Raw genomic sequence first — 16554 nt, forward strand, 5'->3', positions numbered from 1 at the left:
AACAGCCATACCATTATCAGTCTTTACTGCGAAACTAGGAGCCAGGGCAGAATGTGTCCAGAAATACAGTAATTTCTCCACCATATAGTTTGTGTTTAAGTATTTCTAAAAATTTACGATAGGTAAGAATTCTCCTCTAACATGTTGAGTTATCCCACCAGAGCAGATTTTGAATTTATGTCGTAGCTATGAGCTCTAATGCAAGCAAGAATAATCGCCCCACCCTTTGGCTCCCAGTGAGAAAGTAAAAGATATTTTAGAATTGGGGTGCAGGGAGTCACTCACAACCCTCAGCCCTAGATGGTTCGAGCCATAGCACCTGCTGCACTAATCCAATTAGAGTAACAGCTCTATATAAGCCTGGGCTTTGTGAAGTTGGTCTTAGCGAGCAAATACAATCCTTCTAAATCTTCCATTCAAGTTTCTGACCACGAAAACGATAGCCTTGAGAAATCAGTGGTTGACATAATCGGATAGACAAAGATGAGGCAGAAAAATTGGCCTCATGTGCTTTTGACGGATTGTAAGTACACTCCCAAAATATTAACCTTTCTCCAAAGGATCTATGGTTTGCTATAGTCAGGCAGCAATGGATCAATACAGAACATAAGATTCAATTTAACCGTTTAGCAGTTTTAATTTTCAATATGCCTTGGGGATGTTATTTCAAGCCAATTCATCTGAACTACGTCTTCATATTCTCATCACAACATAATTACTCATGCTTAATATATTTCCAGGATGTGAAGAAACACTCCCATATTTAAGAGGCAGTGCTGAGGAAGCAACTTCTCCACAACAAAAGGCATTTCTTCCAAAGGTGAAAAAACATTTTCTGGAACAGTGCACTTAAACCCTCTACTAACCCCACTTTGAAAACCTGAGAGGGTTAGGAGGCTAGGAACCTAGAAATCGAGAAAAGATGTATGACCTCAAGGTTTAACATCTAGAATTCTGTAAATTTACCAAAACAATGGTAAATCCAGGAGCAATGCAGCCTGAAGTCTACTCACCTAGATTTACTCTTTGTGAACAAGCCCTTATGTATTTTTCAAAAAGGTGGATTCAAATCTATCCTTTTATGTTTAGGTGGTACTGGGGTCTGACCAACCTCTCGTGTGTTCACCTTACTGATGATGCTGAAACATTCCAAGGCGTTAGTTCTATTTACCTTCTTACAATACTTGGTAACTGCTGATCCGAGGGGATGCTCGCTGTTACTCTCCGCAGTCCCCACAATTGCCAGCAGCTTATTTGTGGGCATCCTATTCTTTTCCACCAGCACCTTCACTTGCATCACAACCGGGGTACCATGGGTTATGGTACCAGTTTTATCGAACACCACTGTTCTCACCTGCAATTAGGTAAAATTTGATTATTTCAGCAGTTTTATTCCCATCACATCTCATATCAAAGTGGCATGGAACATATATCTTTGCTTTACCCCGCTCAGATTTGAAGAACTCTGTAATAAATGGTTTGGTGAATATAAAACAGTATATCTACACAACCAGTCAAACTCATGAAGTGAGGAGTGCGCACATTTTAATTTTGTTGATTATTGTTTACATCAATGTCGCGTCTAAAAGTTGTTGAACAGTCAGCTTCGTTTTGGCCTGTTTAGCACAATCAATATCACGTATTGTACATGTTTTGAAAGTAACACATTTTGAGTGTGATTCACAACAGATCTTCTGGGCTGTACAAGAGAGTGTTATTACATTTTGGTAAATATTTCTATTGCTTACTGCAGTAATTGCTTTTTAAAACAAGCAATCACAATAAAGTTATTTGATATTTCTATTCTCTACCACTCCAGCCCCACTATATCACTCCGAAGAGCCCTAAGCAGCTTGCCCGTGTGGCAGCGGGTGGAAGGCCGCGTTCCACACCCACAATATATTGATCACCTAATGGTGACACCTGCTCAAATGCACTCTAATGAACATGCACAAACGTAACTCCGTATCATATAACTGCAGCTCATGCAAAGCCATTTCAACGAAACACAGGCTTTTATAGGATGGGCACATCGCATATTTATTAATTCCCACCACCAATCAAGCTGGTTTCCCACAAAAAGTAGGACGAGGAAAATGATCACTCTGTAGTCTGAGGATATTTGGAGACAAGTGTTCGATGGTGATATGAGGTACATTTCAACAGCACAGTAGTAGCAGATGAAGGTAGCCAACTACCCACAACAGTGTCACACAAACCATAGGATAGAGGCAAACAAGAGTACAGTAATCCACAACGTCAGGAGTCTTAAGAAAAAAATCAGAGAGGTAATACTAGGGAATAATGTAGCTTGGAACCCGACCGAACAAACACAACCTGAAGCAGTTTGATGCAACCGGTAATGTACACAGCTTTGCATATAATCCCGAACAGGAAATGAGAACTGAAATGCCCTGGAAGAAAAGTGAAGCCATGAAAAGTTGGGGACAAGGCTTGGCTGCCATGTTGGATAGGAAAGAGGAAACCATCAGCATTGCCCCATCATGGTGCCTCGCATTCAATTCAGCTCCGAGATGGCATTGTGTTCTTTACTGCCATTGCCAGCCTAGATAACAAGTTACTTACCTTTGGTAACGCCACACCTGATAGATACTCAATCGAGCTGCAGTTTACTTACTTTAGAATATTCCAGAGGCTTCAGACTGGATCTGGAAATTATTTTGAGCAGTCCCCAAGCGCCAGCAGGTGGCATAGATCAACTTCGCGAGGAGTCATTTGCACCAGAAGTGACATGCGCAGTGCATATATAGGCGCCACCCCAGTGCACTGACCTCAGTTTGTGACGAGTTTTGGACATCATAAGCATGAAGCCTTATTGAGGTGGAATGACCAGTGTGCCAATCGCAGAACAGGGAGGATGGGAGGATCAGTAAGGAATCTGCCACGAGATAGTGTTTCTACCAGATAAGGCATTACCAAAGGTAAGTAATTTGTTCATCTCATACAGATTTCTAGCCGCAGATTCCTTAACTTAAAATAGATGCCAAAACAATCTCTCCCTGGAGGTGGGTCTGCGAATCTGTGAGACCAGAAAGACCGAATGGGTGAAATTTCCAGCATCGATGATTTTAATTTGAAAGGACCACAAGGGAAGGCATTGTTTAATCGGGCATTATTGAAGTTTTTTATGATTGGCCAACTATGTAGCCAAAGAATAAGGACCGGGGAGGTCCGAAACGTGTCAGGCAAGGCCTTTTAATTGCATCACCTGAGTTGTTAGCTGCAATAAATATGGCAATATGCTGGGAGTGGATTTCCGGGCTCAAGGTAACATTAAACAATTTGTCTCAACACAATGACAGACAAAATGAAAGAAAGTAACCTGTATGCCCCAATAAATTCACTTACTCGAGATACATTACAGAAGCCAACAGTGGCAAACGGCACAGCTGTTTTAAATAATTATAGTGTCCACGTTTGTTTTAAAGTGAAAGACTTAACTGTAACTTTTTTTCCGAGATGGCTGTTAAGGTGCAAAGAAGGGAAATTTAATTCCGAAATGACTTAAATTTATTTTAAAAAAGACACTTTCCGAAGTGGTGTAAAGCATTTGAAAATGAGATTTAATTAAACAACTAGTAGTGTTTTCAGGCAGCAGTAATATTTACAAGAATATTCCTTGTTATTATGCCAATTATGAGATCTCACAAGTAGCCTTGATAATAAGCTGGCTGGACACATTTTAAATGTCGCTGACCACTATGCTACTGCACGCCTTAAAATTAAGTAATATGCACACACTCATTTGTTTTCTGCCCAAGGAATTTACAGAGTACATTATCTATTTTTACTGATCTTGCAAGCACAAAAGCAGCGTCAATATGGCGCCTTTCAGATTGAGAAAGACTGGTAACACAGCCGAAACACTTCTCTGAAATGCTTTTTAAACTGCCAGGTCGTGGAAGGCCCAACACATTAAAGGAACGTGAAGCTATCAGCCCTCGTGTGCGTGCCCTCTGTTCATTGCATAGTGAGTTGTGTGTATTACCTACTGGCGGTCGCCAGTAGGTATATATAGTTAGGATTTTTTCCCTATGGGATTTTTGAAAATTCTATGTCTAATAACTTTGGCGTTTGTGGACGGAATTGGCTGAAATTTTCAGGAAAATGGCACATTTCGTTTCTGAGCAGCCCCTGAAAATTTTGGGGGGGTTCGTCAAGGGGGGGCCGAGAAAAAAGGGGGGTCCCAAAACGCGTTTTTCCCATGTTAATTTCCATAGGGCGGTTGGCCTCACTTTTAGCCCGAACGGCTGAATGGATTTGCACGAAACTTGGCAAAATTGTAGGGACTGGTAGCCCGATGTGCCTTTTGTAGGTCTCAATATATGTGCTTCAGTGGATTTTGAGAAATTAATGTTCAAAAAAAGATATATATCTGTAACAGCGGACCGGGCAGCGCTCCGCTACGCGTACTTTTCGCGCAACGGAGCTTTGTGAAGCGAAGCTGATTGGTTCTCCGGCGTCTGTCAACATTCCAAACAGTCCGTAGCGGCCGCCATCTTGTCTCTCGGTAGGATCGAGAGACAAGAGGAGGCCAAAGCGAAGGGGCAAATGACCATAAGGGGGCATAGTACATTGTCGCTCACCCCCTAGGTTTGATGTGGAGGTTTTAAAAGGGCCCCGCGGGGCAAAAAAAAATAAAAATAATAATAATCGAACAGCTGAATGGATTTGCACGAAACTTGGCAAAATTGTAGGGACTGGTAGCCCGATGTGCCTTTGCTAGATCTCAATATATGTGCTCCAGTGGATTTTGAGAAATTAACGTTCAAAAAAAGATATATATCTGTAACAGCGCACCGCTTCGCGTACTTTTCGCGTTACGGAGCTTTGCGAAGCGAAGCTGATTGGCTCTCCGGTGTCTGTAAACATTCCAAACAGTCCGTAGCGGCCGCCATCTTGTCTCTCGGTAGGATGGAACAGCTGAATGGATTTGCACGAAACTTGGCAAAATTGTAGGGACTGGTAGCCCGATGTGCCTTTGCTAGGTCTCAATATATGTGCTTCAGTGCATTTTGAGAAATTAACGTTCAGAAACAAGATATATATCTGTAACAGCGCTCCGCTTCGCGGAGATAAAATTATATGTGTATTACCTAGCTGTTGCTAACACCAGTTAGCGACGGCTAGTAGAAGATAGCGACCATCTTGGGCCCCACTTTGCATGTGAGTGATATTTATCACTAATGACATGCAAAGTGGGCATGCCAAGATGTTAGCGACTGGAAACAGTCGCTAACATCGCTATCTCCTATTATCAACTTTTGGAAATATTCGAGATAAGCGCGAATATCTCCAAAAGCTACCACCTGCCCTGAGCAGTTCTTAGCCATGTTATCCAATGGGAGGTGGATAACATGGCTAAGAGCATTAGCTCGGTAATGCATGAATATCGCTGAGTTTTCAGCGATATTAATGCATTGCGGTCGTTTTTTATCGTATTTCCGATAAACCTTGATAATAGCAAGGTTTATCTGCGATAATTTCTGACGGTAAAAAAATCGTTGCTAAGCATCGTTAGGGATAAATATCGCTTAACTTTGGTAATATGCCCCAACGTCTGTTAACGTTCGATTCGAAGGAAATCAGGAAGTGTTGAAAAACATTGTCTGCGCCATCTTGTCTTTTTTCAAATGCCACACTTTTGTCGTGCACGGCAGCCATTTTAGATGCCTTGACCAGACCCACTCTGTGCACGCTGTCGATCCTTAGCATGGCTCCCCACCCTCGCAAGCATCTCCCCCAGGCAGTGGTCACCCCCGCTCTCTGTCTTATGCATGGGTAATAAACCTCCCCCCATCTGCGCTGCTCTTCCCTGAGAATCACACCCTGTGCCCGCCCGACACCTCTATTTCGCCCTATTCACTACCGCACCCTCTGACACTCCTTTTCCTCTGTGTCCGATTGTCCAGGCTGGTCCTAGGGTATCAGCTAGCCCTGCAGATGTAGTTTATGGCCACAGCTGTAAAGAATCACCCCTCTTCAAAGGAGTTATAGTAGATCAAGGCCCACACTCGATGAGATCCGTCACAGCAGAAGCGTTGCTATTATCTGAAAACCATCCTGTATTGTGATTGGGGAGGGGACCGAGCCTGAAGCGGAAGATTCCAGGGATGACTCTTTGTACATCAAAGTTTTTACAATTATGTGTCACATTAAAAATATATAGCACTCCGACAAAGTAGTAAGATTATAAAACTTTAATAATTTATAAATATATACAAGAAAACAAAAATAGTAATAACATATAAACATTTTTAGGGAAAAACAACGAAGTAGCGGTCGGCTGTGCGAATAGTCCCAACGCAGCACAACGTCCAGATTTCCGGCGTGGGGCGTCGCGGGGGGTGGGTCATCAGTAGCAAACTGTTGTGCGAATAGTTCCAAGGCAGCAGAACGCGCTGAAATCTAGATGACACGAAAGTGATGTCTAGTAAGTTGCCACCCAGCAAATAACGGCATGGGGCGTCGCGGGGGGTGGGTCATCAGTAGCAAACTGTTGCGCGAATAGTTCCAAGGCAGCAGAACGATGGCACCAAGGTGATGTCCAGTAAGTTGCCGCACTGGTTTCGGTATCCTACAATGCTGCTCCGAATAACTGCGTGGGGCGCCCCGGGGGAGGCGGCGTGAACGGGCCTCTCCAGGTGGAGTGTCATCTGTTGTAGTGGGGCGCCCCTTTACCGTTTCAGTTGCCATTCCGTCCGTTTTTGGTCCACTGTGTCAAAAGCCGCAATTCAGCTGAGTTGCGCCCACTCTTGCGGTGCAGCGATAGGCGGCTGTCACAGGACTCTCAAAATGGCGGCAGGCTGTTTCCTTTTTGGGCCTGGTCCACTGAAATGGCCCTGGGACACCTTGGAAATCGGACGCTTGTCTGCTAGGTCTTGGACCCCATTCTCGAAAGCGTCCCCTCCGCCTTGAGAATTCATCAAAAGTTTTGGGGGCTCCGACTCCTGCAGGCTTCTGGTGGGGAGCGGCTGCCATGATTGCTCGCGGAATGACCACGACTGGGCTACGAGATGGTGGTGCTCTCATGCTGACGCCAGCTTCAGTCTGAAACATCCAGAAACAAGGTGGGGCTTTCATCGTTTGGGAAAAAAAAAAAGTTTTCATCCAATGAAAAGTGTTGTTTTTAGGTCACATGATCAAGCCTTCCATCATTAGGAAACCAAAAGTAAAATGAACCAATGAAAAGTTTTATAAACAAGTCACATGACCTGTTATGCGGCATAGGGTGTAAAATGCGGAGAAAATACGTTGGCACGTGAGGCGGCGTCAGTAGCGGACCGATGTGCGAATAGGCCGAAGGCAACACAACGCGCCAAGATCCGGATGGCACCGAGGTGGTGTCCAGCAAGTTGCAGCACTGGTGTGGCCATCCTACAATGCTGAAAGTCGGCGTGGGGCGCCCCGTTGGCCTGTGAGTTTGCGTCAGTAGCGGACCGATGTGCGAATAGGCCGAAGGCAGCACAACGCGCCAAGATCCGGATGGCACCGAGGTGGTGTGTAGCAAGTTGCCGCACTGGTGTGGCCATCCTACAATGCTGAAAGTCGGCGTGGGGCGCCCCGTTGGACTGTGAGATGGCGTCAGTAGCGGACCGATGTGTGAATGGGGCCGAAGGCAGCGCAACAATATTTTCGGAATAGAAGACACCACTAGGCGCTGAGATGCCAAGATCCGGATGGCACCGAGGTGGTGTGTAGCAAGTTGCCGCACTGGTGTGGCCATCCTACAATGCTGAAAGTCGGCGTGGGGCGCCCCGTTGGCCTGTGAGTTTGCGTCAGTAGCGGACCGATGTGCGAATAGGCCGAAGGCAGCACAACGCGCCAAGATCCGGATGGCACCGAGGTGGTGTCTAGTAAGTTGTCGCACTTCTGTGGCCATCCTACAATGTTGAAAGTCGGCGTGGGGCACCCCGTTGGCCTGTGAGATGGCGTCAGTAGCGGACCGATGTGCGAATGGGGCCAAAGGCAGCGCAACAATATTTTCTGATTTGAAGACACCACAAGGCGCTGAGATGCCAAGATCCGGATGGCACCGAGGTGGTGTCTAGCAAGTTGTGGCACTGGTGTGGCCATCGTACAATGGTAAAAGTCGGCGTGGGGCGCCCTGTTGGCCTGTGAGATGGTGTCAGTAGCGGACTGATGTGTGAATGGGGCCAAAGGCAGCGCAACAATATTTTCTACAATATTTTCGGAGTAGAAGACACCACAAGGCGCTGAGATGCCAAGATCCGGATGGCACCGAGGTGATGTCTAAGTTGCGGACCGATGTGCGAATGGGGCCAAAGGCAGCTCAACAATATTTTCTGAAGAGAATACACCACAAGGCGCTGAGATGCCAAGATCCGGATGGCACCGAGGTGATGTCTAAGTTGCGGACCGATGTGCGAATGGGGCCAAAGGTAGCGTAACAAGATTTTCTGTATGGAAGATACCACTAGGCGTTGAGATGCCAAGATTCGGATGGCACCGAGGTGATGTCTAGCAAGTTGTGCCACTGGTGTGGCCATCGTACAATGGTAAAAGTCCGCGTGGGGCGCCCTATTGGCCTGTGAGATGGTGTCAGTAGCGGACTGATGTGCGAATGGGGCCAAAGGCAGCGCAACAATATTTTCTGACTGACACCACAAGGCGCTGAGATGCCAAGATCCGGATGGCACCGAGGTGATGTCTAAGTTGCGGACTGATGTGCGAATGGGGCCAAAGGCAGCGTAACAATATTTTCTGTATGGAAGATACCACTAGGCGTTGAGATGCCAAGATTCGGATGGCACCGAGGTGATGTCTAGCAAGTTGGTGTGGTCATCCTACAATGCTGAAACTCGGCGTGGGTCACCCCATTAGCCTGTGAGATGGCGTCAGTAGCGGACCGATGTGCGAATAGGCCGAAGGCAGCACAACGCGCCAAGATCCGGATGTCACCGTGGTGGTTTCATAGTTGAGAGGCACTTCATCTGCAGTGGGGCGCCGAGATCCGGATGGCACCGAGGTGATGTCTAGCAAGTTGCTGTACTGGTGTGGTCATCCTACAATGCTGAAATGTAGTGGGGCGCCCATTTACCGTTTCAGTTGCCATTCAGCTGAGTTTCGGCTGCTCTTGATGCTACAGCGACAGGCGGCTGCAAGAGGACTCTCAAAATGGCGGCCTGTTCTTTGGATTTGGGCCTGGTCCACTAAAATGGCCCTGGGACACCTTAGAACTCGGACGCTCGATTTTTTTTTCCTTTCCTGTACATGCAAAAAAAGGTAAATGCCCGGTACGTTACACGCTTCATCTGCCACGATGAACTCTCCAGAGGAACCGAAAAAAAATATAGTTGTGGTAACTATACCATGCATCGTCATATGGAGAGGTGGCACCAATTAATTATAGTGCTGCATAAAAGAGAGATTTGGAGGAGAACCCCTGACCTGCTAGTACATTCATCAAAGAAGTGGCACTGAGAGCTTCAGAGGCAAGGGAAACGGTCCCAAATATTTAGAAGAACTTTGGAAAGATTAAAATGACATGTTTAGATTGTGGTAAATTAATTTCATGTGGACAGATGAGTGTTACTCTAATAAATACAGCATATGAACATCATAGTCGATGGTTGGTAGAGACATTTTGACTATATCCTGGACCTGCCCGTCCTCGCCCAAAATGGCGCCGGAATAAATGGGACTCGTAACTCCTTGTTGTGTACTGGTTGCAGAACCTTGAACTCACGAGATACGTATGCAGTTTTGAAGCACATGGCGGGCGGGGACGAGAATTGATTGAATATTTCGACATCCCTATTGATATTAAGTTCTGATGTGTTATTGATTACTGTACTGTTGAAAATTCGAATTAACGTCACCCATGGTACTTGCCCGCAAATGTATATCTAGATAATTTTATTGTAACTGGCCCTGTCGTATTTTAATTATAAAATGTACGTCCACCGATTCCGTAACTGTTAGACACCTTAGTTCTTGCAACCTAATGGCCCGCCCGTTACGTTCCTCTACAGTGTAAATGTCTACTCATCATATACGATTACAGTTTGCTCCGTGGCCGGCCCACGTGGTTATAGGCTCGTATTTGTATAATGAAATTTTCACAATAAAGGTTTTTAAAAGAAAACATGGTAGTAGTATATACATTGGTAAAGTTTTTAATAATAGTCACTGTTTTAGAATCATTAAAAGGCAAGTGAAATAAAGCAGACCAATTACATGAAGGGTAAAAGGTATAATACGAAGGAACGCAGTAAAGATAAATGGTCAAGGGCTGTTGTGTTTTCTATTCCTGCAACATAAAGTGATCGATAAGAATCTCATATTCAGGCGTATCGGCGACTAAGACAGCAGGTCGACCCTCTTTTGCTCAACGGCTCCGTCATGGGACGAAGAAACGCTCTTTTTCTCGAAAAAAGAATATATTTTACTTGCAGGACAGTTGTAAAATTTCCGGGAAAGTACATTAGCCTGGAACATTATAACATATATTTAAGAAAAAATAATGTTCGGAAGTAATTAAAAGCGTAATTTTTAGGTGATATGACCAAGGCTTTCATCATTAGAATAAGAAAAGTAAAATGAACCAATGAAAAGTTTTATTAACAAGTCACATGACTTGTTATGCTTACGTTACGCGCTGCGCGCCCCGGATGACTTCCGGATGCGCTAACGCGGCGCGTCATATGACGCATTACGCGACAACGCAGGTCCAGAATATAGTCAAAATGTCTCCACCAACCAGCGGTCGAAACACAACCCCTTTGAGCAGGCTAAATAGTTCTGTTAAATGACAACAGAAGGGACAGGCAACAAGAACCATCAGTCAAAGAGGGGAGGGCTAGTTCTTCTCTACCGGGTTACATTGGGGCGCTACCGGAACTGATCGAATTGGTAGTCTACAGTGTTTCTGGATGTTTCAGACTGAAGCTGGGGTTAGCATGAGAGCATCACCATTTCGTAGCTCCGTTGTGGCCATTCCGCAACCAATCATGGCAGCCGCTCTTTATCGTTATTTTGGGCGGGGTGGGTGGCGGAGCCGAGCTGTTTTGCAGCCATCATTGTGTGGAGTTCAGTTCATCTCACTAGTTTTGTATTTGTCATGAGGGGTTGTTCCTAATGTTTCTATTTTAGCGAGGTCAAAAAGAGATCCCATTAGTGGCCTACTGATTTTGCTCGATTCCTTTTCTTTTTTTTTACACGATTTTTCGTTATCTGCAAAGACTAAACAGAGTATTGCGACTCTGTGTTTGTTTGTAAATAGAGAATGAACCAAAGAGAACTAATTCTAAAACAGTAAATACTTGGATAACAATCAATCAAATGGAGAGAGAAGCAGGCACGACGGATTACAACGGGGGCAAAGGCCTGCGTTAACTACCTTTCACTATCTGCAAAGAGAGAGTACTCCTAATAGAAATGAGGGGGGGGGGGGCACCATTCAAAGCAGATCAGTGTGCATAAACACGAAAATGTTTTCACTTACCACGTACTTGACATTCGACAGCTTATGATATTTGCTATTAAAAAACCATTGAAATTCACTGAAAAAACCATAGGTTATAGACCATATATAGTTAGGAATTAGCATTTACAAAACCTTGAAAATTCACTGAAAAAAACATAGGTTATAGACCATATATAGTTAGGAATTAGCATTTAAAAAACCTTATTTTACTCACACAAAACCATTGAAATTCCATATATAGTTAGTTGCACTAACTATATATCGCGCACCCGCAATCCACTGCTGATCATGTCACATATTACATCATTCATGACATGGTCAGTGACATCACTGATGACATCACTGATGACATCTCAAATGACATCACTGATGACATCACTGATGACATCTCATTTGACATCATTCTTGTGCTAATACGATAAACCTCTTCAGACTCTAATATAACCTTAGATACACTCAGTGTATACAGACACTCACACACTGCCACTCATCCATGGAGTTACTCACACACCCAGTCAGTCATGCAAAGAAACAATCTCACCTCCATTTCTTCAACTATACAGTTAAACACACCTTACTTATTGAAACATATACTAACACATATTTACTCTCTTATACAATCCCTGATACAAGTTCACAATGATCGATACAACCACTCACTCATTCAGTGGCTCTCATGCACAGTTATTTATATATGCCAACTCTCACATGTACTGTGTTTTACATATGTACTTACTATGACATGTAGCATTGAGATATCCATTCACTCATCAATACACTCATGCACACAGTCAACTGCCCATGTAGCTGTTTCCACATGCACTCTTGAACTCATACACCTAGTGAATAAACTGCTCACACATCTATGCATAGAGTCACACACCTTCCAGCCACCCCCACACAAACTCAATCTGCCATAGAAATACTTGGGCAACCAATTAATAACACATATAGCCTCTCGTATAGCTAATGATCAACACATGCAGCAGTTTACAGAACAACAGACATAATGATGCACAAATTAAGACAGTTTAGTCACTAACCCATGCACTCAGTGAGACACATTTAATCACTCACTCATACATTCAGTCATGCACCTACTAAATCCTTCGTCCAGACACTTATACATCTACTCATTCTTCAATATGTAAAACATATTTAAACTTTACAGAAACACACAGTCACTGGATGACGTCATCAGTGATCTCATCAGTGATGTCATTTAAGATGTCATCAGTGATGTCATCAGTGATGTCACTGACCATGTCATGAATAATGTAATATGTGACATGATCAGCAGTGGATTGCGGGTGCGCGATATATAGTTAGTGCAACTAACTATATATGGAATTTCAATGGTTTTGTGTGAGTAAAATAAGGTTTTTTAAATGCTAATTCCTAACTATATATGGTCTATAACCTATGGTTTTTTCAGTGAATATATATATATATATATATATATATATATATATATATATATATATATATATATATATACACTATAGCTACTGATTTCCTCTCAGCCAGTGATCAAGGGAGGGACTACGCCCGAAACGCGTTTGGCTTTTATATGTGTCAGGAGCGCCAGGCTGTTTGCGGATGCTGTCCCAGATTAAAGGAGTTAACCTGCTGTGTGTGGCCTTCTTTCCTGGAGGGAACTCTGTTTTGAATATGTGCGGCCGCCCTAGCCGCTAGAAGGCCCCACTGCTCAACCAGCGGGATGACTGCACCGGTGACAAAGAGGTGCAGCTGATACGGCGGGTCCGGTCTGTGGATGCTTCATGGCTATGCTTCGCCCTGGGCAGCACCTAACACACCCACTGGGGTATATTGAAACATTTGGAGGTACTGTGGCGCCCACTGGGGTTTAATTGAAATGGTGAACTACAAAGACCAACATGCTTTGCGCATACGCCCACTGGGGCGGGGACATTAAAATGCGCGTAATTCACCAGAGCTACTGATTTCCTCTCAGCCAGTGATCAAGGGCGGGACTACGCCCGAAACGCGTTTGGCTTTTATATGTGTCAGGAGCGCCAGGCTGTTTGCGGATGCTGTCCCAGATTAAAGGAGTTAACCTGCCGTGTGTGGCCTTCTTTCCTGGAGGGAACTCTGTTTTGAATATGTGCGGCCGCCCTAGCCGCTAGAAGGCCCCACTGCTCAACCAGCGGGATGACTGCACCGGTGACAAAGAGGTGCAGCTGATACGGCGGGTCCGGTCTGTGGATGCTTCATGGCTATGCTTCGCCCTGGGCAGCACCTAACACACCCACTGGGGTATATTGAAACATTTGGAGGTACTGTGGCGCCCACTGGGGTTTAATTGAAATGGTGAACTACAAAGACCAACATGCTTTGCGCATACGCCCACTGGGGCGGGGACATTAAAATGCGCGTAATTCACCAGAGCTACTGATTTCCTCTCAGCCAGTGATCAAGGGCGGGACTACGCCCGAAACGCGTTTGGCTTTTATATGTGTCAGGAGCGCCAGGCTGTTTGCGGATGCTGTCCCAGATTAAAGGAGTTAACCTGCCGTGTGAGGCCTTCTTTCCTGGAGGGAACTCTGTTTTGAATATGTGCGGCCGCCCTAGCCGCTAGAAGGCCCCACTGCTCAACCAGCGGGATGACTGCACCGGTGACAAAGAGGTGCAGCTGATACGGCGGGTCCGGTCTGTGGATGCTTCATGGCTATGCTTCGCCCTGGGCAGCACCTAACACACCCACTGGGGTATATTGAAACATTTGGAGGTACTGTGGCGCCCACTGGGGTTTAATTGAAATGGTGAACTACAAAGACCAACATGCTTTGCGCATACGCCCACTGGGGCGGGGACATTAAAATGCGCGTAATTCACCAGAGCTACTGATTTCCTCTCAGCCAGTGATCAAGGGCGGGACTACGCCCGAAACGCGTTTGGCTTTTATATGTGTCAGGAGCGCCAGGCTGTTTGCGGATGCTGTCCCAGATTAAAGGAGTTAACCTGCCGTGTGTGGCCTTCTTTCCTGGAGGGAACTCTGTTTTGAATATGTGCGGCCGCCCTAGCCGCTAGAAGGCCCCACTGCTCAACCAGCGGGATGACTGCACCGGTGACAAAGAGGTGCAGCTGATACGGCGGGTCCGGTCTGTGGATGCTTCATGGCTATGCTTCGCCCTGGGCAGCACCTAACACACCCACTGGGGTATATTGAAACATTTGGAGGTACTGTGGCGCCCACTGGGGTTTAATTGAAATGGTGAACTACAAAGACCAACATGCTTTGCGCATACGCCCACTGGGGCGGGGACATTAAAATGCACGTAATTCACCAGAGCTACTGATTTCCTCTCAGCCAGTGATCAAGGGCGGGACTACGCCCGAAACGCGTTTGGCTTTTATATGTGTCAGGAGCGCCAGGCTGTTTGCGGATGCTGTCCCAGATTAAAGGAGTTAACCTGCCGTGTGTGGCCTTCTTTCCTGGAGGGAACTCTGTTTTGAATATATATATATATATATATATATAGTTTTTATACATATAATTTCTAAGGATTTTTATTTTTAATACAAAAACATCTTTTTATCACACTCAACTATAACGTTATTTAACCTGTGTGTGTGTGTGTGTATATATATATATATATATATATATATATATATATATAAATAAATAAATAAAAGGTTAAATAACGTTCTAGTTAGGTGTGATAAAAAGATGTTTTTGTACTAAAAATAAAAACCCTTAGAAATTCACTGAAAAAATCAAAAGTAACATTAAAGTTAGGTGTCAGTGACAACATTAAGGTTTTGAACTAAAAAACACACAGAAATTCACCAGTTGTAGCTAACTATAACTTGTGCCCCCACCATACACGGCATATCAACTCACATAGAGCATCACTCATGACATATTCTATGACATCATTTATGACATCATTGATGACATCACTGATGGCAACATCCAATGAGTGTGTTCGTTTGTTTTAAAGTTAACATAGTGGTGAGTAGGTCTCATATTACTTTTCAAGCTAATTTTGTACCATTTGTGTTCAGCTAATGGGTGTGTTTACAAAAGTCATGGGTTCCTAATGCACCATAGATGTGTAGAGTTATTGAACACATTCTAAATCTTTGTATTGAAGAGTAACTCTGGTTGCCCTGCTGGTTTCCAGCAGGGCAAAGATTCTACATACTACATACTAAGTAGTGTAAACAGCCTTGAGTTACTATACAGAATCGTCTCAGCATGACAATTTCTACTTAGCATAGAAGACTGTGTGCACCAGGAACTAACCTATGTACATGTGCATATTTTGCTTCAGAATATGGGCTAGTGGTAACATTTTCACCACAGTATGAAGGCTGCAGGTAGTATGATCATTAGCACCTTCAGAGCTCGGTGAATAGTCGCTCTTTGGACAAGTTTTGCACAGAGTGTACACTGTTGTTAATATATACTTTTTAATACTCTGTGGTGTATTTTTCAACTCATAAGAGTTTGACGGTCTGCAAACCGTGTGGTACAGGGTAAACTCTCTCCATACAGTACCCACTTTTCTACTAATAGACACTTTTTTTCCTCAGGGCATTGGTGATGTAGCAGGGCTTCAGTATCTGGAGGGACTTGGTTATCTCTAAACAGTTGTATACATATTGAATACAGTGTGCAGGGTAGGTTACCCTTTCATCTAAGGTTCATAGTCCACATTAACTTGGCTGCTAATGAAGTGCATGGTATAGGGTCAATGTTGTACATAACACAAGCTTGCTTTATTTATGGAGGATGTATGTCTGATAGCAGTAATCATGCTTCATATTATTCTGACCTATTTTTCACTTAACTTTCGTAGCTCGAATGCTATACCTGTTTATAGGCCAATCAGTACTAAAGAAATTTGGATGATGTCATCAGTGATGTCATAGAACACGTTATGAGTGATATAATATGTGAGGTCATAAGCAGGGCATTCCCCAGGGCCAATACTAAATATATAGGGGCCGTACGTACATGTATAAAAAGAAGGAGGAGGGCCAAGATGGCCCCTCCAAGCCATTATCTACCCCGGTAACACCATCTCCCAGGATCTGCATTTCTAAAAGGTGGGTAT

General features: G+C 44.4%; 1 protein-coding gene across 1 annotated transcript in view; it reads right to left on the bottom strand.

Annotated features, from left to right (window-relative positions):
- Positions 1-16554, bottom strand: part of LOC144829565 (copper-transporting ATPase 1-like) — a 137225-nt gene that overhangs the window by 74332 nt on the left and 46339 nt on the right. Inside the window, exon 10 of the mRNA XM_078688824.1 lies at positions 1172-1354. Coding sequence (XP_078544950.1) covers positions 1172-1354 — 183 coding nt within the window. The remainder of the gene's footprint in view (positions 1-1171; positions 1355-16554) is intronic.

The sequence above is a fragment of the Lissotriton helveticus genome, chromosome 4_1 (assembly GCF_964261635.1).
Source record: "Lissotriton helveticus chromosome 4_1, aLisHel1.1, whole genome shotgun sequence".
Lineage (NCBI taxonomy): Eukaryota > Metazoa > Chordata > Amphibia > Caudata > Salamandridae > Lissotriton > Lissotriton helveticus.